Source organism: Zosterops lateralis (assembly GCF_965231275.1).
Source record: "Zosterops lateralis genome assembly, chromosome: 3".
NCBI classification, from domain to species: Eukaryota; Metazoa; Chordata; class Aves; order Passeriformes; family Zosteropidae; genus Zosterops; species Zosterops lateralis.
In genome coordinates, this window is record NC_139764.1 from 104,066,682 (window position 1) to 104,094,474 (window position 27,793).

Here is a 27,793-nt window from a genome sequence, read left to right on the forward strand (position 1 = left end):
TAAACATTTTGTAAAAGATTTATTTAAGTATCATTTATCACAAAGAGGAAAATACATAGAAGATTAGAAGCATGCAACCATCTTCCACATTTCTCTTTATTTTTCTTGCATTCCTAGCTTGTTGTAATAGAACTCCTGTGCCACCCTCACTTGTTCCTCAAAAATACTGTTTCAAGACATAGGATAACCAAAAAAAACCACAATAAAAGGTAAGATAACATATGAGAAAAGTGCAAAGTAAAAAAGTCACATATATACCACATTCAAACCCTTCCCCTTCCAAAAAATGGATAAAGGCAAACTGTCATTTTGCTGCACGATCAGATTGTCTTTATGAACTACTTTACAAAAAATTAATATAAATTAGGGGCATAATCCTGCAGACACTTATAATCACAACTAACTTCAATCAGAGTGGCTCAACTGGTATTATTAAAAGCCACAAGTTAGTCACATGCATAAGTTCTTGCAGGTGTAAGGCCCTAAGGCAATAAAATGTTTAAGAGCATTAGGGAGAACGAAAAGCAAATGAAATCACTCTCAGATGTGTTTTGCTTAGTAAGTTTATATCAAACATATTTTAAACAGAACAGTTTGCTCCTAAAGCCCTGAATATTTCTATTATTTAAGCAGTTTTGAAAGATTAAAAGACAAAACTCCCAGGAAGCTGGTACAGATGTTAATGAACATAAAAATTGCTTCAGGCAGGTATGTAGGGAGGTGGAGGTTCCTTCTCCGGCATCTTCACTGCCATTTCATAGGTTGGCAGAACATACTAAGGAGAAGACATTTTGAAATGATTAATGCAAAAGACTTCAAATAGAAAAAAAAAAAAAAAAAAAAAAGACACATGCCTCATTAGCAACTCTGCTGCAGACAAAGTTATTTTAAGAATTTATTGCTGTTCCTAGTAAGCAAATGAGGAAGTGAAAGAAGGTACAGGAGCAGTTTACTGCTCTGCTGAGCCTGGGCCATTCATTCCACACCCCATGGCATCTTGACTTTGCAAAGCAGCAAGGAAGGTTTCGACTAGTGCAATCAAAGCTTCCCTCTACCACAAAAAAAAACATTCAAAGACTTCTCTCTAAAGACTCTCCTTTTAGGCACTGTCAGAATTTAGCTAAGAAATAACCTATCACAAAATTAGCTGCTTTAATTTTTTTAATCTTTCCAGTCTTTCTTTAGAAAGCTGAACAAGGTTTGGAAACATAAATGGATGTGGTGATTTTCTATTTCAAAATTAATGATACTGCTTCCTTTTATCTCAAAGAGAGGTTTTACCTGTGGAGGAGCTTCAAAAGCAGGGTACACAGCAATCTCTGGCATATTTCTGCTGCTGATGTATTTATAGCAGTTCCATACACAGTTAATTAGGTATGCCTGAAAGAAGAGAGATTTTAAACACCTCATAAGCATTGGTTGATTCAGAAATTATACATTGGAAAAAAATTACATTCCTATGATTCCTATGTACTTAGACAGTACACATCTGAGGAATGGTTGCCATTTCACAGACCTGGCCACATACTTATGTTGCTCTCCATTTAGCTTTGCTGTCACAGTGACTCAGAGAGGATGCACCATACAGGTTTTAGCAAAAGAATTCACAGATCCATTCAACTAATCTCTGTGTCTGTCTCAGCAGTGCTAATCAAATTAATCCCCAACTGGCTAATGCTTCTGTGGATCTCAGTCCAAACTTGCCAGGAGGAGGAGGAGGAGAGGGCAACAGTACAATCCCACTCATCCCTCAGTAAGGACTATTTCTCCAACTGTCAGTGTGAAGCAGAAGGCTCAAGCACACAACTGAGGCAGAGGGAGAGGGTAGAGCAATGAACCTTGAACTGCAAGTCAACACTGACTTGCTGTAGAAAGAAATGCTATCATGGTATGATGAGGATTAGGGGGGGTTTTAATTAATAATTTGTGTAACATTAACCTCTCCAAATCTCACTGGCAAGTTAGTGCTGTTGTAACAAAAGGTACCAAATTTCCCAATCAATACACAAGTGTTATCTACTGTATTAGGCTTCCACTTCCCTCAGTTAAACATTCCTCTTGAAAAAAGTACAGAAAAATCAGTAAAATTATTTTTCACTATTTCATTTTTTCTTAAATGCAGCTTGAATGAAATACAGGAATAGTATCATGGCCAATATATATTACTAATTCATTTCTCTAATATACATTGTCTACACAGGAGTGTTTATAATTCAAATGAATGTTTCATTATTTAGATCTTCAGAAAGAAAGTAACTGGTAATATCACCCTTCAGTAGGGAGGAAGATGCAGGTCTGGAATTAACTTATACATTTCCTCATTCCATCACCTTTCTTCCAAAACTTGCATCCTAGTTTCTTAGGTACAGCAAGAGATTTTAAAAATTTTGTTTAGAAACTTGTATGAATTAACTCAGTATTATTTCACTACAAGCTTAATTACAAATACTAAAATTATCTCCACATAGACAAAAAGTCTTTTTGCATTCCTCCTTCCTACTCAGGAAGGGCAGAGCTGCATAAGCACATGCACTGCACACATACAATTTAGCTGAAGACACCAGTACACAACATACTAGACTTAAGTCATACTGGAACTGAATATCCTAACAATTGTGCTCTAAGTTCTTACTTCTGCATCAAGAAGGCAGCTGGGTTCTGAATTCAGCATTGAGAATTAACTCACATTGACAGCATCTTCATAGTTATTAACTCTTACAACAGACACATGATTAAGTTTTAACTTACCTTTAAAATGATAAATAAAACAAAGAACACCAGAACAATAAACAAGAGACAGCTGGAGTCCAAAGAAAGGAGATCTTCTTTGTAAGGGAAATCCGGCTAGTGAAAAAAAAAAAAAAAGAGGGGAAGGGAGAGAAAGGGAAGAGATAAGAGTGAACACTGCACAATCAAATATGATAGAAAAACATCCAAACTACACACCAGATGAAACAAACCTTTGTGTAAACTCCCCTGAAACAAAAAATTCCACTTCTAACAAGTTTCCTCTTTATGCTCCCACAAAGCCCAGTATTTTTTCTGCCTCTATCCCACAGATCACTACAGTACAGTCTGTGTCCCTAGTCATTTCATCAGTCTTATGCCAACACAGATTCTTCTTCACAGCTACAGGACAGCATTTGTACTTATGGTCCTCTACAACTCATTAATGACTTACTGTTAATTACATCCTGTCAGTCCAACCCGTAACACACAGAAGTCGCTCCAAACTTGGAGGAGTCAAAACAGAGCGTCTGCAAACCTGTCTCTTTTCCTTCCCCAACCACAGTAACAAAGCCTCTCTCAAACACCAATCTAACAATTGGACTTGTTTTTAAGCATCTACTTGAGCAGATCAAAACACCAGCCAGCCAGAGCCTGTGGTCCCTGCTGATGGTACATTCCATGCATTGACTCCTCTTGCAGTTAAAATGCAGGAAGTGTTAGCAAGAACTCCACTGCAGTTTCCTGCAGTGTTTTTGCCACTTGAGGAGGCACACAGAGTGTAAAAAGGAAATTCTGGAATCTCAGATTCCATGTGTAATGCTGTAGGAATCCTTACCTTCACTTCTACAGTCCTTACCTACACTTCTCTTCCCCTTCCCTACCAAATAAGGGTCAATACATTTTTAATCTGCAGCAGCAAAATTGCCACCAAGCCCAATTGCTTAAAGGGTTATGAGCATATTTCCAAGTCCATTTGTAGCCAATGCAGTTTAAACCAGTAGTTCCCGTCACAATTCTTTCCTTACTCTCCCTGGCTTTCCTTTTAGGGAGCAATGACACCTTTAACTCTTCCACCTCTGATAAGCTACCATAACCACCTTTGGCTGCTGCAGGCTGAGTTTCTTTTCCTTATGTGCAGGAAGGAAAGTGTAGCTCAATCACTGATCCAATTAAAACAAACTTTAATTTCAGATGTAAAATATCAACTTGACTGAATACTTACCAACTGATCCAGGTAATCCTTGATTCTGGGCAAGTAGGTTAGAGAGCTGATGGCAACCAAACAACTGAGCACAAAGTCAAAGAGTTGGTAACAGAAAAATGGAATCAGCCAGCCTACACGATGCTAAGAAGAAACAGAAAAGAGGAGCAGCCTGTAAATTATTTAGTTAAAAAAAATCAAGTAGTAACTTTAAAACCACGTATTATAAACATACTTACAGCAATGGCACCATACACCATCATTGCACTGATTGTGAACATGAGGAGGGAGATAGCAAACAGAACACAGGCATTTTCTGCATTAAAAGAAAAACAGTAAGAATCAGTCATCTCCTGGAGTTGTCACACTGCAGCTGACAGGTACCCAAGCTTTGTCCATGACTATGATCTGCTCTCAACTGACTCATTTGTGCCAACTACCAGCAGAACAGAGTAGCTCAGATCCTTCCTAACAAAAAAAGATCTGGTTCAAGAAAACCTACAACTACTTGGAAAAATCCCTCTGCCTTCACCAAAAGCCTGACTAAAGCCCAGGATCACCAATTAGAAGCGTGACGTAGTTTGACAGTAATGCACCGTAATGACGCTGATTTGCAATGTGTCAGCGCTGAAAGTATGTGAGCCATTAACTTTACAAATGGACAGAATCTTAAGTGAAGCTCACACAGTCTCAACCTTGACACTTGAAAGTGGTTTGGTTACGTAATTTGGTCATTGGCAGGAGGAGCAGCACTGCTCCTTCAGTAGCACTAAGGAAAACAGGAAATCACTGGGTGGAAGGTATCCCACTATTTACAAGAAAAAGCAGTTGAACAGAAACCAATTTGTAGCAAAATCCAGGACACTCACGGAAGCTGCGTGATAAAGATTCTCCTTGTGCATCACAGTTAGTGATGACAGAAGCACAGCTGCTTTCCACGAGTTAGATTATACTTGTTCTTTTTAAACAAAGAAACCAGCTTGAGAGTCTATAGATGTGGTAAATTGATGGTTTTTAGCAATACTGAAGCCAATATTTTGTGGTTTCCCTGCTTGAAAAAGAGATTATCTGAGAATCCTTTCTACTCTGCAATTAATTTGAAAGGACACACTGTGGAAGCACTTACATATCCAGTTCAGTGCAAGGTAATATCTACACACACAGATGGCATCAAGAAAGAGACCCCCCCCCCCCCCATGTCTGAAATGCACTGCGCTGTTCAGACCTAAGTCTCAGCAATCACCACTAACTGTGGTTGTCTTCTGAGGAGCTGTTACTCACAATATACACAAATACAATAAATACCTGTAACATTTTTTCACACACACAAAACTCTCCAGTCCAGATCCCAACATAAAGAGTAAGAATTTTTAAGTCAAAAGCATGTGACAGATTTTACACTAAGGAGTGAAGAAAGCACCTTCAGCTTCAGAAGCATCTTTCACTCATATAAGCTTAAGGCTACCAAGTACACCAACAGCCTTTACAGCTCATGACATTTTACAGACATTTAAAATCTGCTGTGATTTTACTTAATATCTTAACCTCATGAAGAATTTGGTCCTTGATCCCACTCTCATTTCATTACTATTAAATGTGAGTTATAGTCACAGGTCAGAACTGACAGATCTTCAACCCAGGTCATGAAAAATTCACCCAAAACACTCAAAACCCAGTTTTGTACTGTACTATTTAACCTCACTGAGTTTCACCCTCTCTAAATTTTCATGTAATACAACAGACTGAGGTAGATTAGAAGTGCCACACTACACATATTCCTGCACATCTAAAACCAAAAGAAGCAAAGCATATGCACAAGTTTACAGATACAATAGTTTAAAAGCTTGACACCAATTACAGTTGTATACATCGTACACTCAGTAACAGGGTGGACTTAATTCTGCTCGTGGTGCTTTCTCTTTAATTTATTTTGCAGGTGAAACTTAGAGAAACACTCAGGTACTTGGCATCCCAATTCTTCCACTTTTCTTCAAAAGACATGGTTTTCTTCTTGGTAAATTCATACGCAGGAGCTCTAAGGTATTTCCTGATCTATGAAGACAACCAAAAATTCTGAAGAAAAGTCTTTAAACTTGTTTTCTGCTGCTTGTTTTACTGAGACAGCAAAGATAGTTAATGTTTATGGAGAAAGTGAATCAGATGTCCCACACACTTCAACACTCAAAGCATCAGAAGGTCGAGAATTTTCATCATTTAAGATGCTTGATCATAAAATGAAGTTAAAATAATAGTCCATGAAGTTTTATTTTATTCTTGTAGAAGAATTCGACCTCAGAATAATTGAAGAGAAATTCAGAAAACAAGATAACCATATTTATTAAAAGGTGCGTGCATGTATTACAACCTAGTATAAGACAAATCCATGATACTGCATATTTTATATTCCAATCAGCCAGCAGAGTTCTAGACCTACCAGCCATTCTCTCTGAAGCATAGTAATTTCCAATGACTTCATACTGGATATCAACAGTTGGCACCATATTTGGATGAGTCACTTCTACTGTCAACAAGATGCCCATCAGCAAGTTCACCACCTGAGAGAGATCACAGTTACCTCAAGGTTAATGACATTGCAACAGCCAAGATCTTTTTAACGACCACTAATAATCCTTTATTTCAGTTAAAAATAAACTCTTCCCTTTGCCTGTATGTGGAAGAAAAAAAAAAAAAGAGCCCAACTTACAGTTAAATTTCAAGCTGATTTAGTTAAACCACTACCAAAACAACCCAAAGAGCACAGAGCACTTGCCAGCTTCAATGAATCACAACTAAATAACTTTACAAATTAAGGGGATAGTAAGGTTCTTAGGGATTCAAATAACGTAATTAACTGATTGCGCTTGATGAATGTGATAGATATAGACAGATTTGTGAACTGGAAAACAGGAAACAGTTAAAGGTCAGGAAGGTAAAGGTACAGAATGAGAACTATTTGGAAAGAATTTCTGCTTTCTACAACAAATTGAGTTAATTTAACACACAAATAAATTACTGGGTTTCTGCCTTGTTTCAACTGTAACCTAGAGAACATTTCCCTCTGCTTCCCAGATCACTTATTAAAACCTCACCAGTCCTTATCAGAAAGGATACATAGCCACGGGGGAAGTTAAAAAGTTTCACACGAAGATCAACCCCCAAAATGTGCACACATTCAGCACGGGCTGTGTCCTCACCAGTCCTTCTCCTCCCTCACGCTGCCACTTAGGGCTCCTTCTGTTGCCCCATTTTGGTTCACACCAGAAATGTCTTCAGTAAGAGCTCAAAGAATCAGAAGCAGCTTAAGCCTCTGTAAAATTGCCTTGACAGCATTTAGAACGTATTCAAGGGTTACAGGGACATAGTTTCTGTTCCTAATATCTGCAGACACACGCCAAAGGTTGCGTAACACACAGAACTCCTGACGGTATTTTCGGGCTGCAGACATTTTCCAATCAGTATTCAGCACTGTCACCACCACCAGCAGGATCCCTTCCAATTAGCCTCAAAAGAAAAAAAAAAAAAAAAAAAAAAAAAAAAACAAAACAAAAAAAAAAAAAAAAAAAAAAACCAAACTGGTTTGCAGTTTCTCACAACTTAATATTTGCCGGGTATTTCTTCTTCTACTGGCATGGTTCCAGGAGTCAACAGTGGTGGCAAGTCTACGTACAATTACTGAACACTTCAGTACAGAAAAAAAACAATTTTGAAGCTTTTAAAAATTTTGACACTCAATTCCTTTTTCCCCCTCCCTCACTGTTTTTACTCTTTTTTCTTCTTTTTTTTCCCCCCAGGGGTTTAGAGATACATGTTGATAAGCTTGCTTGTACTTTCTGCTAAAAAGAACCTTTTAGTGGAATCAAAGTTGGTCACTTTGTAGAAATGCAATAATCTCATCAAGTATCTCACAAACTTACTAGAATCTCAAGCTATTTCGAGCCACTTGTATTTTTATAAGGCATTTTATGCCTTGGAATATAAAACATAGTAGGCAAAACAGCCAGCAGTGAAGAGCTCTGTTTAATCACCAGTATCTTTAGCCTCGAAATGCACTTATTTGCACTCTCACAGGACACTTCTTAAAGGGCAAACTGCCAAGTTGCTCACCTGCCTCTTGTCTTTAAATCTTATTTTGTTTCACCACTGGTCACACATATAGAACTCTGGTATTTCCCACCTGATTCATCCTTCTGTACTCTGACCTTCTGCTCTCAATGCATTTTCAACCTTCCTATTTCCTCCTCTCTGTGTGCGATCTGGAGATATTGGAAAATACCTTTTTTGCATTGTACTTGTTCCAAAAAGCCCATGTCAAGGTTCAGGTCTCTGGCAGCTGAAACATTGACCTCTACTTTATAAAGCACAAAAGTACATGTTCAATTACAACTAAATCATTTATTCTTTATACACGGTTATGAGTGTGACTGCCATGACAGGCTATTTGCCTCAGGATAAAGAGCAAGCAGCACTTGAATTACTATAGAAGTACTGACGAACTTGAATGCCTCAGAATTTTGAGGTTGTAATTCTCCATCTGTCACTTTTTTTTATTTTCATCCTATCTGTGGTCCTAATTCAGCATACCAAAGTCCTTAGTAATTTCACTAGTTACTGAATCCAATTCCAAGTATTAAAGGTTTATTTTCTCAACCTGAAATAGTGTGCAAGTAAAACAGAAAATAGTAATTCAAAATACAACCTTATTAGAATCAATGAGACTATCTAATCAATGTTACTATAAAAATAGTAACAAACCAAAACAAGCCTAAACAAAAACAAACCCAAACCTCTGCCAATTAACACCTCAGGGTTTCCAGCGCTCCATTACTGCTGTTTACAAATCCATCACAACACTGAGCAATTCATCACATTTAACATATGGATTTCAATTACAAGCTACAGAACCAGAGCTTCTATTTTCACTACTTCCATTCTTTCCCAGAAGCTTGATAACAGCAGGACCACAAGGCTTGTTTCAAAATAATCAGTGTAACAGGCAGAAAGAATATGGTTTGGACCACAGAACATCATTAGAGCTTTTAAGCATATACTCACCGCAAATCAAATGTATGTTCACAAATGTCTACAGAGAGAAGTCAGAAAAAACCATAACTCATTTATGCCTCAGTGTAATGAGAATTAAACCCATCGCCATCTCCCCCTCAAAAAAAAAAGCAAACTCAAAAAAACCCCAAACCTGACAAGGCAGCACTCAGTGGATAGTGCAGCACCCTAAAGTAACACCTCAGAAATCGCAGCAGTCTCATTCTGGTCTTTTTGCTAAGAAATCAAAAATAGTAACCAAAAAAAGTGCAAAATGCATGTTCAAGTTCTTATTCAAAAAATAATTCCATTAAGATGAAAATAATCTTAATTTAGTTTTGTAGTAGTTTGAGGAGTGTATTTTATATTTTCATATCCTGGATATCTACGTTTAACAGTTTGGTGTAGCTTGTATCAAAATTCAAACAGCTGAAATTTCAAATTTTCAAGTAGGAAGTCAGCATTTATTACACACTGGTAACAGAACCATTAGCTCCCCACATGATTTGAACTCAAAAGACTGTGGAACTCTTAACAAGCATTAGCTTTTTAATTAGTGAGTTTTTTCTCCACAGAGTACACTTTATGCCTCATCATGTAAGTGCTTCATCTCTCTGGAGGCCTAAACATGAAGTCTGTTTTTCCCCAAGCACTCTGAGTGACTTGGGCAAACCCAAGAATTCTTACTTATACTTTGCTTATATCCTTTTATGAGGGGAAAGAGGGAAATTGCCTTGCACTACTACACTCATTTCCCTTTCACTTTTCCAGTATTTTTTCCCTAGACATGTTCCCAAAGGGGAAAAAAAACACCAATACAAAACAAGATGGGAGATTCTGATTTGGCCTGGCTTATTAAAATACTGAAATAATAAAAACTGAAGAAGAGTAATTTTAAATAGGGTACTGCAGAGCCTCTAACACTACCATAATGAGACTGAGACCAGTTATATTGGCTCATTTCTGTGAGTCTGGTTCAGTGAACAAACAATTCCAGAGATCCCCCTCAGCTCCTGCTAACCAGAGGCAATTGCATCAGTGACTGGAGCCCTCAAGTTTGCTGCCCGAGAGCACCAGCCCCTCCCTCCAAAACAATGCTCTTGGCTTTTGGGCTGTTTACTGAACTCTGATCCCATTTTTGCCAGTGCACTGTTCGTGCTTCCGGTTTCTGGAAAGCGCAGGGCCCAATATGAAAGTTTACAGGAAGAAACAAACTTCAAAGCAACAGCACTGCAATTATGGAGAGAGGAACAGGAGGTTTCTGTTTCCTTCCCACACGGAACAGCAGTGGGTGTTGCAGAGCTAACCAAGCTTTATCAGCCCTGGAACTCGAGTACAATTCTGCCAGAAAGGTTCTTAATTCGTCTTTTGGTAAATACACTTTTATTTCTTGATCACAAACAGCAGCAGCACATGGACAGAGCTGTGCTTGAGACACTCTGCTCACACAGCATCAGCAGCAGACATTTTAGAAGGTAGTCCCCGTTCTCTCTGGACTTGCAGAAGCACAGCGAGGACAGTGATAAATAAAACTGCTCTAGTGAGGAGCAAAGTTAATTACATGCATTATTTAAGAGTAGACAGATAATCAAGGAATAGGAAAATGCCTAAAAGAAATGGTTATATAAGAACTAACACATTAAGTAGACAGGAGTCTTATCTTACTAAAACATCTGGAGTAGATTGCTATGAGACTCCATTTTAAGTTTGATAGCAAATTCTTTCAGGACTGCACTGCACACAGTTTATATAGTAAATAGCAAGATTTTCAGTAACAAAACTATTCTTGAACTAAACTTCTCCCTCTCCAAAAAACTATGTCCTTAAAAAAAGAAAAAAAAATCCAAAAAAATAAAACACACAAAATACAAAAAAAAAAACCAAGTCCACAAACCAAAAAAACACCAACCTACACAGAAAGTTACTACTATTTGTCCCACCATAACTTAAAAGTAAAGATTATTTGATTTAGAAATACTTCTCATAAGAACCTGAAAGACTAAGTTAGAGCTATACTTAAGTGGTGCATTAATAAACATGTTTAAAAGACCTGACATATTCTGGACCATTTTTTTTAAAGTTTGGCAGCAGGCAACGAAATTTAACTTTTACTGTCCCAACTGTATCTTACCTTCAAAAAAGTATAATTTGTAGTTGAATGCTGATTTAAAGACCACCTAAAGCTTCATGTTCTAACCTCATTTCAGCTCAAACAGCCAACTGTTGCCAGACTTAATAGTTCTCGCCCTTTCCCAGGTGACAGCTGAGAACTGGATAAAAACATTCAACGCACGGTTTAACAAAGTGTTCGACAGGCTGTTCGATATACAGGGGGTTTTTTTAACAAAACTCCGCACCTCTGAAGCACTTTGCATGGTCCCTGCTGCCTTGAACTCAGCACTCTTTTCCCTCTGGCAGAGCGGGCGGTCACAGGAGATCAAAGCCGCGCTCCGCCCTGGGGCCGCAGCCCCGCGGGTGCCCGGGCAGAGAGAAAGAGAGGGGCCGCATCCAGGCAACCAGGGGAAACATAAGCACAGCAGGAGAGGTAGAAACTGGAAGCGCTACCAGGTCTGTGGCCACGGAAACATGTCCCCGTCCCCCGCCCCCAGCACGTCCCGGGGTTTACAGACACTCCCGCAACAGGAATCGCGGAAGGCAACGAGGTGCTTTTGTTCTGTAAGGGGGATTACAGTCCCCCTCACTGCTAACGATACGTGCTTTTATCTCGGGGACCAGAAGCATATTCTTGAACTCCATCCATCAGCACAGGGTGGTCTGCAAGTTTCCAGAAGAAGTTTGAGTCTAAATATTGCAATGGACCTTTTCCATTGAAATTAACTAGTAACAGAACTTTATCAGCACCAAGCCTTTGCCCAATTTCTTTATGAAAAAGAGGTATCTTTTCCCTAAAGTATTTTAACATTTCCAAGCCCCTACCCTGCCTTTTCCTCTCTTCTCCCCAGCAACTTTGTCTGCCTGTACTTTTTTTTTTGCCAGCTGAGGGACCAAGACGCATAAAAATAAGGATCTCAGCATACTTCTTGAAAATAAACCATGAACTCTCCAAAATCGAATCCCCATGCCTCTAAAGGCAGTCTCTGAGAACGGCTGTTTCATAACAGCACAAAAATTCAGCATTCTTTGTTTCTTACAATCTGGAGAAGGGCAAAGGAGAATTACAGTTTTGATTACAACTTCAGGAGAACAGAAAAGCTATGACACAACTTCTGTAAACTATCCTCTCATTTTTACTGCCCACGAGGGCAAGGGATGAGGAAATTACTTCAATAAAGGGCAGCTCAGGCCCCCTTTAAGGGAACCAAGGGAAGTTATGGCTCCAGGCCTTTAACTTGCTGGTACTGTGTTCACATTTCTATTTCACCCTAGTTCAGAACTTCATCTCTTAATATTTCATCTTCCCTACCACAGCTCTTTCTCGGAAAAAAAAGTATTCACCAGTTAGAAAAAGGGAGGTGTTTTGGGAGCCAAATTTGTTTCCACTGCTCTTCAATCACTGTGTCGAGAACAGAGTACGGAATAACCAGGAACTTCCCTTGCCACAAAGTTCCTGCTCATTCTGGAGACTCATCCTCCTCTCAGAGGTTACACAGCACTCACAGGTACCTCACCTTATTCCTTTTATAGACCCCAAAGTCCAGCCTCCCCCAAATCTCCTCCCTTACCAAGGACACGCTCAGTATTGTATTGAAGCCTCAATTCCTTCAAACCAAAAAAGAGATGAGTAACACAATCTCTCCGAGACGCAGATTAAAACGCTCTGAACTTTCTCTTCGCTTTCTTTTTCCAACCACAACAAGGGAGGCTGCCGAGGGACAGCAGGGCTTAGTTAGCCCCCGGGAAAGAAGAGGGACCCGAGCTCCGCTGGGTGACCCCAGGAAATCCCCTCGTACAATTCCCCGGATCGCCTCGGGAAAGGGAACGACAGCCCGGCCCCTGGGGAAAGGGGACAACAGCCCGGGCAGGGGAGCGGGACTGCCCGGCCCCTGGGGAAAGGGGACAACAGCCCGGGCAGAGGAGGGGACCCTCGGGGACCCCCCGGCCCCTGGGGAAAAGGGACAACAGCCCAGGCAGGGGAGGGGACCCCGCGGGACCCCCCGGCCCCTCAGAGCGGCCGCTGCTCCCCCGCCCCACCGAACACCCCGCGCACGCGCGCTGAGCGCGGCCCCCGCCGCCACCCCTTCAGCCGCTGGCCGCCCCCGACTCTCACCATGTACCAGGTGCCCAGGATGATGGTGCCGGTGCGCACATGGCAGCAGCCGCAGCAGCGGGTGCTATAGAAGCGGTCACGACTACGCTTGAACGTCATGGCGGCGGCGCTCAACTCCAACCGCCAGACCCACCACCCGCCCTCTCCGGGCAGTTCCCGACACCGAGCGCCGTAAAACCCCCGGCACGCGCGTCACCGCCGCACTGACCAATCAACCGCCGGGAGAGCGTAGCGAGGCGGGTCTGTGTTGCCGCGGCGACGAGAGATTGACAGCACCTCGGACCAATCACAACAGCTCTGGGGACTGACGCCCCGCGTTCACCTGCGGCGGCGGGGGCCGCACCTGAGGTGGGGGCGGCGCTGTTTCCGCCATGTTGGGCTTTGCCCGCCTCTGCTGCCGGCCCGCGGGCGGGTCTGGCCAGGAAAGTCCTGCCCTGTGCCCCTGGAGCGCGGGAGGAGCTCGCCGGAGGTTTGAACAGCCGGAACTTGGTAGCCCGGGCGGCAGCGGAAAACCTGTGGGGAAATCTGCGTCGTCTAGAGACGTTCCCCTGTACTTTGCGCGGGTGACGGGCGCCTCGAGTTCTGCGGCCGGTTCTGAGCCCGTCAGTTCAGGAGGGACAAGGAAGTTCTAGAGAACGTCCAGGGAAGGGCAGCAGAGCTGGTGAAGCGTCTGGAGCAGAAGTCTGATGAGGCCCGGCTGAGGTGAGGGTGTTTTGCCTGGAGAAGAGAAAGCTCAGAGAGAACCTTGTCGCTCTCTGCACCTCCCTAAAGGAGCCTGTGGCCGGGTGTGGACCGGCCTCCTCTCCCCGGCAAATGGTAACAGCTTGAGAGGACATGGCCTCAAGCTCTGCGTGTCAGCCAGGTTTAGTCGACGTCAGGAGGAATTTCTTCATTGAAAGAGTGATTAGACATTGGAACAGAAGTTACTGTCCCTGGAGGTGTTAAAAGAAAGACTGGACATGGCACTTAGTGCCATAGTTTGGTTAACGCGGTGTTAGGTCATGGTTTGGATTCGATGGTCTCACAGGTCTTTCCCAACCTAATTGATTTTGTGAGTATGGACAGCTCTTAATTCCAAAATATTAGTGAGTAAGTAATGTCTCCTGATGTCCTGATTCCAGCTGGGGCAGTGTTAATTTTTGCAAGTGCCAGGAGGGAGCATGTCTCAGATGCGAAAGTTATTCTATCCCACCCATTATATATGATATATATATAAAGTAATTCGTGCTTAGAAATTAAAGAATCTAAAATTGGAAACTCACAAGCAGCTACCGGGGAAGACTTGGGAAGACTGATCTGCAATTGTGAAGTACAGCGGCACCGAGGAAAATAGGAATTTACAACAGAAAAGAGTGGCTGCAGTGGAGATGGATCTTACCAGGGCTGGGTCAGGCTGCACCTGAGCGATTAATACTGATATCATCTGGGATAAGACAGTGGAAGTCATCAAGGTGTGCATCCCAGTGCCGAATTCCCTAAATCAAATCAGAAAACCAAGCTCAGAAAAGCAGACCCATGAATATGCGAACTGAGCAAAAGCGGACAAAGAACCCTTCCTTAGGGGAAATAAACTGTATAAAACCCAACCCCTCAGTGGCCAGATTTGTGAATGGGGAAGGTTCGGTGCCATAGAGACCAAACGGAGGTTCAGCCAACACCCATCCCGGGATCGGCGTTGTCCTTTTTATTGTGGCTTTCCGCCATCACTTTTTGTAGAGAAATAAAATTTGCTTTTGATTATTAATCTGGCTACCTCGTTTGTAACTCACCTCACATCATTGGTCATTGCCAGGAGTGGGGGAAAAGGGATTTCTTCCTATGGAGTAAACATGGAGGAGGGAGCCGATGGTATTGTGTATTGGGAACGGGGACAGGTTTCCTATGGATGTTTCCAGTATATTGTTGTGCCTCCAATTCTCAGCTCAATCCCAGTGATAAAAATGAAAATTAGAAATGTTAAAGGTTTAAAAAGTTGAAACCCTTGATTGTCATAGAATAAGTGTATTACTATTTTAAAATGTAATAATTGTAAATTGTAATGTAACAGTAAAGAACCACCTCCGTGGTCCCCCTGAAGGGGGCAGTGAGGGGGGGCTGCTTGGTCGCTGGAGGCTGCCCGCAGGCCCCCTCCAGACCCCGGAGTGGACTGCCCGCTGCCTTGGGAGAGCCTGCACCGCCCTCCCAGACCCCGGAACGAGCTGCCCACCACCTTAAGAAAACCTGCACAGACCCCGGAGCGGGCTCGCCCGTCGCTTCGGAGAAGCCCCAACCCCCACGAAATGCCAGCTGCCCGCGCCTTCTCCCCCCCCGCCGCCGCTGCTGCAGCTCTGCCGACGGGGCAGCCCGTCCCCAACCCAACCCACTCCAAAAGGACCCGCTCCCCGAGCCACGGCGGATAGCTGCCAAGCCGCCGGCAGGCCGCCCCCCCAAGCGTCCGCTTGCCTCGGGCCAGCGTGGCCCGGCCCCCAGAGCCCGTAAAACCGCCGCCGCATGGCACGAGCTGCCAAACCAGCCCGAGCCCAGCGCGGAGAACCCCTGCGGCTCCTAGCATGCTGCCACCGCCGCCGGCACGGCTCTGCTGACGGGGCGCCTGCCCCCCCCACCCCAGCCCGGCCCCGCTCAAAAAGAATCCATTCCCCGAGCCACGGCAGATCGCCGCCGAGGTGCCGCCACCGGTGCCTCCCCGCCCCCCCCCCCCCGCCACCATCGAGCCCGTGGGACCTCCGAGACACCCACTCTCCATGGAGCGTGGCCATCTCGCTGATACTTGCTGCGAAATGCCATGAGGCTGCTGCAGCCCCTGCCCCACCGGGGCGACCCCGTAGAACATGTAGATTAGAAATCCCAAATGCATTCTGGGACCCTTTTTAACACCAAAAACCCCCTATAAAGATAAATCTAAGTAAGATTTAAACCCACAAAAACCAGTACTAAGCTGTATATACCCTAGAGCATCGACAGAGCTAATTAATACAATTTTTGTAACTCACTGTAACCTAAAAATACCAAACAAAAAGTGAGACCCCGAGGCAAACAAACGAAAATCAGAACTTCGTGGAGACTCCCGGCGAGGGAAGAGTTCTCCAGCTTTGCAGGAACATCCAGCTGCAAAGCTGACCAGGACCCTCCTCCTCAAGGGCGAACCCGGTTGCAAAATCCCTCGAGCCACCCTTGTAAGAGCTGATTAATAAAGGCATTTTAAGGAGAAAAATATTATCTCCGCCCATTTTTAACACCAGTGTAGCAAGAAAGATGAAGGGAAGGGGAAGTGAGAGAGAGAGCAGTCTGTGTTTCAGAAAGTCTCAGTGGAGATCCTGAACTGGGGGGTACCATTCCTAAACCAGGACACCTGGGCACAGCCTGAAGAGATCTGTTTTGAGGTACTGCCAACATGCCCCGGCTTTCACTGAAATTCACCCAGTGCTGCACAAGGTTTAGTTCACATGAACCGTTTTGCTGTTCTTTTGAGTTAATTCCTTGGATTAAAGAATAATATTAAGATTATATTACATACTAAGAGGATATGCCATCAGAGGGAAAACAGAAGAGGTGAAATTTAGTCCACAGAAGTGCTTTATTTGTTGGTGACTCCAATGCCTTACTGTGATAGATGTAGTGTATAAATTCTCCTATAAAATATTGTACATGGTAGATTTATAAATTGTCACTAGAAGTTTGGACTATCAAAAGCTGCTCAAGGGCGTCTCCAAAATTCCAAGGCCCATTGTGCAGCTGTGAAACCACAAAATTTGCAACAGAAACGACAAGGCTGGACTGGAGATGGCCCATTCATCAAGGGTGGACTTCCACTTCATGGTTACTCAAGATCTGATTCAATCTTGGTGGAGGATCCGGGAGGATGATCAAATCAGCGCCCCAAAGGGAGGATCCGGATCCGGATCTGGAGGATTCTTGGGATGTCTTTCTTACTATCAGGAAACCCTTTCAAAACCTCACTTGGAAATAAAGAAATACATGAATATTCGGACTTTGAATGGACATAGCCTCCGGGCAGAAAAACTGTATAAAACCCTTACAGGGAGACCCAGCATTTGTGGGCAAGGTTGGACAGCACCCTTGCTGCTGTTCCTCTGTCCACCCAGCATTCAATTGATGTTGTCCAATTTTATTGTGGCCTTTTAAAATTGATCTTGGAAGTTGTTAAATAAATTCTTTGATTTTGGATTGGCTCTTAATCATTTATGACATTACTCACACCCCTCTTTGTGAGTGGGTAATGGAAATGCTTCATTAGTTGCACTGAAACCTGCAGGTGCTGCACTTTTTAATATGTTAATTAGAAATAAAGTCTATAAATCCAAGTGCTGTCTTCATTAGTGTATGTGATAAGTTTCACCACCACTTAGACACACAGTCTCTTGTTCCCATATGAAGCAAGACTTGTAAACTTCCCCTGACCCAATGGTTTCTGGAGACCTGAGCTGTTGATGCAGAAATGCACACAGTTTATTTTAACCTTCTACTTGCAGCTGCAAGTATTTCCTTCTTGGCAGTGCACAGTCTGAGACACAGAGCCATAAATATTTGCTGAGCATATATACACCAAGTTGTATGTCAGTGTTAATATTGAGTTTTTTCACTTTGAACAATGAGAAGGTAATAGGGTGACAGTGCTTGTCTTTTTGATACATTCCAGATTATAAAATTAACACATTTTATTGTTTTAGCTGCTTAGTCTGTTTCTAATGTGAGCTGTTGCTGAGTTGTTTGAAATTATTTACTTAAGGGCTTTAAAAGTGACCTTTTTATTTTAAATCCCCAGAGTTCCATAGCTGATGTTTTTTCTTCCTTAGGGCATATTTCATTTTTTGAATAAACATGTTGTAAGTGCTGCTAAGATGGCTGTAATGATCCTATTATAAACTATTGTTTGTTCCTTTGGTATTCCTAATGTTCTCAGCCCTGTGCCGAATTATCAACTCTGATTTAATGTAGCAAGAAGGGACTAATTCTAATCAATATACATGTGTCCACGTAGAAGAAAAAACTAGAAAAAAGAATATGCATTTTGTTGTAATCAGTCATTTAAGAAATCGGTTTTCTCACAGATGGCACTTTGGGAAGCCAACTCTTCCTGCTTCATGCATGCCTGAATTGATTACGTTGTTCTGCGGAGCTGAGGGATTCTCCTTCCTGTTGGTCTGTCCCTGTGTGAAACAGGAATTCAAAGGATTAGAATGAGTCAGAAATGAAAGCAGGAGCCCCTGCCTCAAAGTTTGGACATCCACTTGGAAACCTCTAGATCTCACTCCCAGTTCAAATGATTTGTGAGGTCAGGTTTTCCAGCTAAGATCCTGCAGTTGGACACTTTGCCTTCGCTAAGATCAAGCTCTCGTCAGGCCCGGATTTTCAGGGCTATTTTCATGAGATGAAAGAAATCTTAATTAAGTGTTCATATCTTTGTCAGCCAGACTCAGAATAAAAATTGATGCGATTCCCTTGAGCTTCACTGCTTGTTATACTCTGCAAACAACAAAGATACTGGGAAGAGTAATGTGAATCTCATTTAACATCACAAAGAAGCTTTTAACAGCAGGATAGACTGATGTGGAACTATTGAATTTGCATTAAAAAACCTCTCCACTTTCTCCTCCTGTTAAAAAAAAAAAAAAAAAAAAAAAAAAAAAAAGATTTAAAAAGTATTTTGAGAATGATTGCATTGTTTCTTGTACTTAGGGAAAGAGGTAATAGGTTAATGATTTTAGTCCTACCCTCTGTGAAAAATTCCAGTTCTTCCACGGCACAAGCAGCCCGGATGACCTCAGGCAAGACACTTCTTTTTGCTCAGCCTTAATTCTCTCCTTTTTGCTAGTTCGAAGAGGATTTGTGAGGCTAAATTTATTAAAAACTCTGAGCTCAGCTTATAGTCATGACAGGCCGAGCAAAATCTCAGAGTCAGTGAGTACTAGTGATAAAATTTCCTCACAAATAGCAGGAAGACCATGGCATGCCGGACCAAAGCATCCACAGCAGTAAGAGCAGGAAGCTGAAGACAGATCTGCAAGTCAGAAGCAGCTGCAAAAGAATGATTGGGATTCCTTTGCTGGCTTGACATTTTAACTCCTTCCCTCTCAGCAGGTAGAGAGGGTTTGATATCGAGGTGTTCCTCATTAGCCAAACTAGTCAGGGCTTCCAAAACCCATGTCTAGACAGGAGATTTGCACTCCTGTCTTGAGAGAGCCTGGCAGTGTTTTACCAAACACAAATCACGAATTAGTTTTGAATAATCATATTTTAACGAGGTGACAGCAAAACATCCAGGATCAGGTAAATGAAAGACCAGGCTTCAACTTCTTCAAAAATTTAAAGTCTTATACTTGCAAGATGTCAAAACAATGCAGTGTTAAGGCTATTTTCTGCTAATTTTTGTAATAGTTTTTCCCTTTTGTGTTGTTCTTCAGTCTATCCTTGGCTAGAAGATGGTGCTTTAGTGCTGTAGCCACACACTGAACTATTGCCAGGATGGCAGTGTTTTGAAGAATAAGGTGCTGTTCTGCATTTGCTGTGTTGGGTGAAGGGTAACCTACAGACTCTGAACTGATAGCCATGTGTAACCTTGGGCAGAATTCATATCACTTTATAGTGATGAGAGTTGAGAAACAAAGGTACAGTGAGATGAACTGATCTGACCAACACTACTACAGGCCAGTCAAAGCTGTAGGAACATCTTGTCCGTTGGCTTCTTTGCCAGGAAATAAAAGGTACAGTGCCCAACGTATTGGAGCTCCTCCCTCCCAAATGGAAGTATGAGGGCAGGAACAAGCTACTGCTGTTTGTTTGGTTTTTTTCCCTATGACTTTATGCATGTGTCTGCTACTCTGCATTCTAAAATGAAAAACAAAACAAAACAAAAAAAAGAGAAAAGTTTAATGAGCTCCTCAGACTCAGTTATTTTCCATGCTGAACAAACATTTTTAGATTAAAAAAAGTTTCTCAACATTGCAGAGGAAGTTATATCTTTACATAGAAACTGCACTACATAACACTGTATCCTCTTAACAGAATTTAGAAAAATCCGTAGAACTGGTGCAGAAGGTGTGAAAAATACCCAGGCTGAAAGCATGGATTGACTTTTTGCTTCCTTAAAAAAGATAAGAATGTACTACAGTAAAAGCAAGGCATTAACATATCAATGACAGGAAAAAAAACCCTCATAAATTAGTCAGGGGGAAACTTTCCTGTTGGTGACTCATACAGCAAAATCATAGATATCCTGAAGTCAGCATTAACAAATTTTACCATTCTTTTTCTCCAAGATGAATTTGGAGGAAAACAATCTAATTTGGATGATCACTAGTTTCTTGTAAAAAGGCTTAGAAAGTAATAAGAATGTATCACAATGAGTTTTGTGATTATTGAATTTTACTCTTGTTTACTGAATTAATCAACTTCATTTTGGGATTCCTAATGTAATGTTCCAAGCTTCTGCACTATTTGTTCTAGTTGGTTGCTGTTAACAATATGAATTATCTTTTACCAGTATGAGTCAGTTTAACTCAGTTCCAAAACTTTTAAACTCATAACAAATGGGTCAGAAAGTCAGGGTTATAAAATAAGCTAAAATATGACAGCATGATATAAAATTTCTATAAACCCAGGACTGTTCCTGAGTTATTCAGTACATACTCAGATTTTCTAAATCGCAAACACTGAATAAAAATTCATTTAAGAGAATCAAAATCTACTAAATTAAAAGAGCTGTGGTTCATTTATGGCAGCCTCCACACAGCTGAGGAGCTATGAAAATATCTAAAAATAACATGATCTAAAATGGTACTTGCAATTTCAGATATCTCAGTGTTTTCACATGAACAACAGTGAGAAATGGAAAATCTCCTGTACTCACTGGCAGCCTCCTCCTTCCAGCCCTCAGCCTGGACTTGCCCCTCCATGAATCTTGGCAGGGTGAACAGGAGGAGCCTGAGGACTTGAACACACCTTCTCAGGGAAGCAGAGAACCACCTTCCAGTGGTTATTTCTTTACGTGTTGGCTCCTTGACTGGGTTTGCAGCTGGGGACACCAGCAGGTTTCCAGGAGGAGCTCTGTGGCAGTGGCTGTTGCTGCCGGAAGAGCTCCATAAAGACATTTATCCCGAGTCCCTGTAATGTGCACTGCACAGAACCACCACCAATGGAGAATCCTGCCTCCAAAGTGAAATCAAACTTTGATGGAAAATAACATTTACCAATTTTCTGATACTCTCTTGGTGGGATGACACAGGGGTCAATTACTCTTAGAGTGGCCTTCTCCCCAGAAGACACAGGGAGTTTGTTCCTGGGATCAATGTCTGTTCAGTCAGTACAGGAGGACCTTTCCTTTGCAGGAACACCTGCAGGGCTGAATGTCAGGGATGCCACATACTGGAAAGTTCATTTGACCTTGAAAAGATCCCTGGGTCTGGTTCAGTACAATCAAAGAAGGACAAGGCTTCCTATATCCTATTTTTGTGACCCATGACTTGAAAACCATCTCTCACAATATCCAGCTACCCTTAGAGAATACTCAGTGTTACTCAGAGTAGTTGCAAGAATAGTAAAGAAATTATTTCCTGCCAGACAATTAGCATGTCTACCTGCCAGTCAGCTTGTGCACACATTGGCTGTATCACTGATCTGCACATTGGGTGGGACCTTGATAATCATAGACAATTACAGTGATCAGTTATGGATAATTATGGAACAGCAGGCCAAATTCCTCTCTGTGGTTGCCTGTCTTTACCCTGGCGGTGTTACACCATGGTCTGAATGTGAAGCAAAGCTTCAGCCTCTGCATCTGCATCCTGCTGTCTGCCTGCAAGTAAACACAACTTTGTAGGTCAGAGGAGTTTGTTGGTTACATAATCAGCCACATCTTAATGCCTGTGATACTATGGATTCATCACATATGGATATGGCTCTTTTATTAGGGATATAGCCTGTCTTCTACCTTCAAGAGGCTGCCCACAAGAAAGAGCATCATTACAAAAGTAGAGCAGACTGAGTTTGAGAGAAAGTGGGAATTTAAAGCCGTGTATTTCATCATTTACTGCTGCGGCTGTAACAATTAATTGCTCGTCTCTAACCAGATCATAGATGTTTGCCAGCCACACTTCATCCCACCTCCCACACTGTGGCTGCACCAGAGGCTTCATTTCCAGCCACTGGGCCATTTGCAGGCATGTGGAGAGCTTTTGGCTGTTCCTAAGGCAAGTGCCTCTCAAGCAGCTAATAAATTGCTTAAGGAAAAGGCAGAGGGTGCCAGCTGGACCTGGCCCATGAGCTGGCAATTAGACTACACTGGGTTATTGAATGACCAGAAAGTACTCTCAATTTACTCTTCTAAGGGATAACATTCAGTTACAGCTCAAGCAATGCCTCAGCATGTTGGGGGGATGTTGAATCTCCTGTCTGAGGATTGACAATAGTTTGCAGCTATCAAAGATCAGGGACTGGGAGAATGCACACGTCCAGCACACCCATTTAACCCTCTGGAGCCAGGAACAGCAGAGCAGGCTGATGATCTGCATAGCCTCAGTCCTAAAAGCACAGAAACCAGGGACTAACCTGAACATGTGGTGATGAAGGGGAGTTTCTTAAGGAACTCAAAAGATCTGATTTTCAAAGCATCTGCAGAGACCATTTATTAAGCTGTGTGATGGTTTTTCAGCCTCTGACAACTGGGAAGTGGAAGAATGGAAGCTGACAGAGTTGCTTAGAGCTTTGTGTTCTGGTTTGGTTGTTTTTGTAAATGCATTCTCCCACTGAAGAACACTTCTGCATCCCTGGGAGCCTGTGCAGCAGCACTGCTGGGGGATGTGGTGCAGGAAGGCTCCAGGCACTGCCACAGCCATGTCAAACAAACAACAACCAACATACCCTTTCCCAACAGCTGACAAAACAGATGAATCACACGAGCATTCTGTACATTGCCACCCCATTTACCCACAAAGGTGCTTTTCAATTCTTTAGGAAAGCCTATGATCAAGAATATTTAGTTGTAGAAGTATTTTTTTTTGCCTGCATTAGAGTGTGGTATTAAATAATATGCTGCTATAAACTATTGAGGCCATGTGTATTACTGTGATGACTTCCCAGAGGTGAAACAGTGAAGCCAGAAGGAAAATGCAGGCCTCAGACACCACTGAAGTCAGGAAGAGGAGTATGACAGAAAAACAGTAATATCATTTGCTGCTGCTTGTCATCAGCACCTCAATCAGCTTGTCAGTGTTGTAAGTCTGAATTGTTCTTTCATCCCAACAACAAAAGAATGTCATGAGGATTTCTTAAATACAGAAGAGTTCAGAGGAAGGGAAACTCTTAAAAAATTTATAGTACCTCGAAAAAGCTTGAAAATTGAGTGGTTCTAGCAAAAAACACATGTTCTTACTCACACACATACAAATTAAACAAAACAGCTCACGAGTGTTGGGCTTTGGACAAAAGTTTTAATTTTTCATTATAAAAACAGTGACATTTGAAATACTGAAAAATGTTGAAATAAAGCATAATTACAGAGACACCAAAAAGTTTATAAGCAGATATAGAGAAAAAAGCAGAAGAAATCTGTAGTCCACCAATCTTGTGATCTTCCCTTTATCTCTTTTTTTTCTTTCTTTCTTTTTGGATGACAGAGGTTATCTTCAATGCTAAGCCAAGGCCATGGGCAGCATCCTGGCCCCAATGAGGTCAATGAATGTTTTCCACTGGCTTCAGAGATAGCAGAACTTTGTTCATTACCCACATACTCATTAGCACATCTTCTAATCTTCTAAATCCTTGAACTTGCTGTACCTGTTCCTCCAGTGAGGCCATTTATTTTCTCATTATGCATCTATTCCAAACCAGTTACTTTCCTGATAAAAGCTCTTTTGGTCTGTTTAGTCCATTCACAAACTGCCAATATTTTGCCTACACTGAGACACAAACACCAAGATGTTTAGATCCTCAACAGTAGGCTGCTCAGTGGTATCAGTTAGGATTACCCCTCCCCTGCCTGTCTGAAACAAGCCTACTGTGCTAAATTTCAGGGCACACAGTACAGCTAACTACCCCAAAAATCACAGCACAAGAGAACTGCCCTTCAACATATAGTAGCTAAGCTCTAAACACAAATACATTGCTGGAGTTAATTGCTTCTCTGAAGAGTACAGCTGATTTGACAACTATGCAACAACAGATGAAGGCCATCAGGGAAAAGTGTCAAGCTGCAGGTAAAGTTTAGACAAGCTGGGATCAGGGATGCAATGGCAGAAGCACAGAGCTCTCCTCTGGCTCCATGATGCAAACAGGAGTACAGCTGTGGCAGTGTAAAACCACAGACATCCCTGGTTGTTCACTGTCCTAGTGAAAAGAGTTTCACAGCATCAGCCCAAAGCCTACAAATGTGCACACATTTAACATGCATTAGTAACTGTCCCCCACCATCTCCAAAGGCACAGAGTCAACTGCAGATGGAGATTTGAGAAACACTATCTCATCCTTCATGGCAGCACTTCTGAGATTGGTCAGGCACAGTCTCAGGACCATCTGAAGATCCCACCAGCTACCACCAAAGCTGCAGCTCCTCTGGGGATAAAGGGCTTCTGCTTTTAGTGGTGTCAGTTCAGCATTGTTATAAACCACAGTATTCTATTGTAACACATTCTCTCCTCCATACTATGAGCCCTCTGACAAGGAGAAATACACATCCTTCAATAAATATTAAACTGACTTAAAAACTTCATTCACAAATTTAGTTTATATTAGAATATTCAAGTGACAAAATGATAAAAAACTTCCAAACATCAGATTAAGAAAAATTATTTTTAAAAGATACCTCAGTCTACTATAAGTACAAATGCAACATGCTTTGGACATACAAACTTTAAACTTCAGCCCAACATGAAATCCAGGGAGAAAAATGCATTTAGAACATCTTTCCAAACAAGTTAAAAACCTCCTTTAGAAATGTTCCTTGAGGAGCAAACTAGTCTGATGTGGGGTATAAAGTATAAATATGGAAAGGTAAGAGTCAAAAGTCTGACAATAGCAGCCACCAAGGATTTAAAAGAGTTAGGAGGTTGGAGAATGATCCATTTTATTCTCCCTTTGTTTCTGAACAGTGCTTCTTTCTGTACATTACTAGCCTGTCAGTGAGCACCTCTGCAAAAATGCCAGAGGAGACCAGACTAGCTGGTGGATCCTCCATGGGACCAAAGCACAACCACAGTCAGGTACAGCCCGACAATTCTACAATGGCAGAGAACACTACAAGTTGACGAACAACATGACAGCAAAAAAACTGAAAGGACTTAATGCAACCAGTCAAACCCCATTCAGCAGCTTTTGATCTAGGGCAGCAGCTTGCAATGAACAGCCACTCTGTTTCAAAACCACCTTCTGTGCACAGCCTGCTCCCTCTCTCTGCTCTCTCACACACTCACGCTCTCTGGCTCACTGCTCCTCTTCTCTTCCTCTCACTGGGAGGTCTCCTGAGCCTCTTTTTGCCTGGGGCTCAGCGGCATGGCAGAAAGCAGAATCCTTGCAGCTCATTGGCATGTCTGCCCCATCGGGTTGGCACTCTGGGAGCTACACAGCTCCCTCAAGTCTCTTTCTTCATTTTCTTCCTCTTCCTCCTCTCCTTTTTTCCAGGTACGCCTGCCATACAAACAACAGGGACAGTGCACAAACCTTCTACATGCAATTGCATCCCTGAGAATTGTTGGCTTTTTGCCTGATGAAGAGGATTTAAGGGTTCTTAGATGTGTTTGACAAGGGCCACCTATTTTCAAGGGTAGTTCAAAGTCATGGGGAGGACTCGTTTTTAGTGGGCTCTGATTCACTTATATTTGCTTCTGTTTCATGTTGAAAAGAGCTGTGCAAAAATTACTATCACTAAATGCAATAGTAGCTTTATAGGTTTTTTTGCTCAGTGACTCTGAAAGGAATAGGAACAGGTATTTGTCACAGAAAAGCCCCTCATTAATAAAGAGCCTCTCAAAGAATTAAAATATGCAGCTAAAGGAGAAGCATTTCACATATTCACTTAAAAATGCATTTGTGAACACTTATTAGATTACACATAATTCTGAAAATTCATCAGATGTCCAAAAACAATCACTTACCATTATTGGGTGAATTATTAACAATGTCCAAGGATTTTTCGAAGGAAGCACCGACTGCATCACTGCTGTGTTTTGTAGATACCAAGTCCCTGGGGCCTTCCATTCTTGCTTGCAAACCTTGCTGGGGCTTAATTGAAACAATATGCTTCACTAAGCATATGAGTTAAACGAAGCATATGCAAGTACAAAATATGAGAGAAAATGTCATTATTGTGGGGCATTTAAAGAAACTGCAGGACAAATTAATTTTTACATGATTAGAATAGCTTGCCATGCTGTCTACCTACCTCTTATTTATTTGTTTTAGAGGGGATTAAGGTGTTGAAATTGTCTTTCAGTGTTATTTTTCTCCTTGCTTAACCCAGTGAACAGAAGAGCAGCAAGAAATACTGAGATGAAAGTACTGGCATTGTGTAGTGACACTGAAGAGTAAGATGTGCCCAGTGACTGCTAAATGACTTGAGTCCAGAGAAACACTGGAGGTAGCACAAGGAGTGTGATGAGCAACTTTGTGGGTCTGGCTTCATAAGTAATATCATTTTTTATGTCTGTCTGAAGGCTGAGCTTGCACAGCAGCATTTGGGGCACCAGACACTAGCATTTGGGGCTGACACAAGTTTCTTCTGGCCCATCATAAACACGTCAGAAGAAGCAATGCTGTCTTGAGGTGTCTGAAGAGCACTGTTAAGATGATTCATGAAGGTACATACAAAGCTGAACCAACTAATTGGATGTGCAGGTGAGAGAGTGGTATGGCAGCACTCTGGGAACTGATAGGATATCCTAATGATTATGTGGATTGTGGTCAGTGAGGTAGTTAAAACCTTTCCCTTAAAATGGAAGCATCAGGAGATCTGGGAGCAAAATCGTCTCAATGATCATGAGAGACCATAGTGAGTGTGAAGGGAAAACATTTTTTTTTTTTTTTTAAAGCAGCTGTACATGTCCAGAAAAACAAATTCTGTGACAAGTGAATGAAATACAATTTGGACATTTTGGGCATTGCCCCCCACAATTTCTCATTTCACTGAGCACCAATCACAGGCAAAGACTAGTCCAAAAGCCAGTCAACACTGTTCCTTTGCACTTCCCATTCCAAATGAACTGACATTATCCACAGCCTTTCTCTGTTGCACTCTGAGACATTTTTCTCTCAATAAGCTTTTTAGTGGTATAACAGTGGCCTTGTTTTATCTTCACTGACTTTTGGGAACCACCTTTTCATTACTGTTGATATCTCTGGGTGACCTTCAGCTACAGATGAAACACAGGCCAATTGTACACTAAATTTGGAGTGCATCTGGTTTTAATCATGGATGAAAAAAATGTTTAGGCAGATGCATTCCAAGTTTAGTGCACAACATTCTGTACTGCAAAATCAAAGTGTTTTGAAAATATGTTAGGGAATACTATGTTGCAAAAGTTCTCTGTTCACTGTGCTCATAACTTCTTTTTATGGGAAGACAGGGAGAAAAGAGAAGGGAAAGTCAG

At 42.0% G+C, this 27,793-nt stretch overlaps 2 protein-coding genes across 2 annotated transcripts in view; both read right to left on the minus strand.

Annotated features, from left to right (window-relative positions):
• Positions 1–13,376, minus strand: LAPTM4A (lysosomal protein transmembrane 4 alpha). The gene is made up of 7 exons (XM_083856933.1): positions 13,200–13,376; positions 6,366–6,486; positions 4,171–4,247; positions 3,953–4,075; positions 2,749–2,844; positions 1,282–1,380; positions 1–775 (listed from the first exon to the last, which is right to left on the minus strand). The coding sequence occupies exons 1-7, from the start codon at positions 13,296–13,298 to the stop codon at positions 701–703; spliced, it is 690 nt and encodes a 229-aa protein (XP_083713059.1). The 5' UTR covers positions 13,299–13,376; the 3' UTR covers positions 1–700.
• Positions 13,377–23,768: 10,392 nt separating this feature from the next.
• Positions 23,769–27,793, minus strand: part of LOC310907430 (uncharacterized protein) — a gene marked incomplete at its 5' end in the record, with an annotated part of 30,934 nt that continues 26,909 nt past the window's right edge. The window contains 2 exons of the mRNA XM_083857645.1: positions 23,769–25,835; positions 26,303–26,429. Of these exons, the coding sequence (XP_083713771.1) occupies positions 25,780–25,835; positions 26,303–26,429 (183 nt within the window). The 3' untranslated portion in view covers positions 23,769–25,779. The remainder of the gene's footprint in view (positions 25,836–26,302; positions 26,430–27,793) is intronic.

What these genes read in the sequence shown, in the direction of transcription:
- LAPTM4A (XM_083856933.1), bottom strand. Translation starts at nt 13,298, where the DNA reads ATGACGTTCAAGCGTAGTCGTGACCGCTTCTATAGCACCCGCTGCTGC. An exon ending in TGCTTCAGAGAGAATGGCTG is followed by an intron (nt 4,248 to 6,365) that starts GTAGGTCTAGAA and finishes CTTTTAATGCAG; the next exon opens with AAAATGCCTGTGTTCTGTTT. An exon ending in AGGATTACCTGGATCAGTTG is followed by an intron (nt 2,845 to 3,952) that starts GTAAGTATTCAG and finishes TTTTTTCACTAG; the next exon opens with CCGGATTTCCCTTACAAAGA.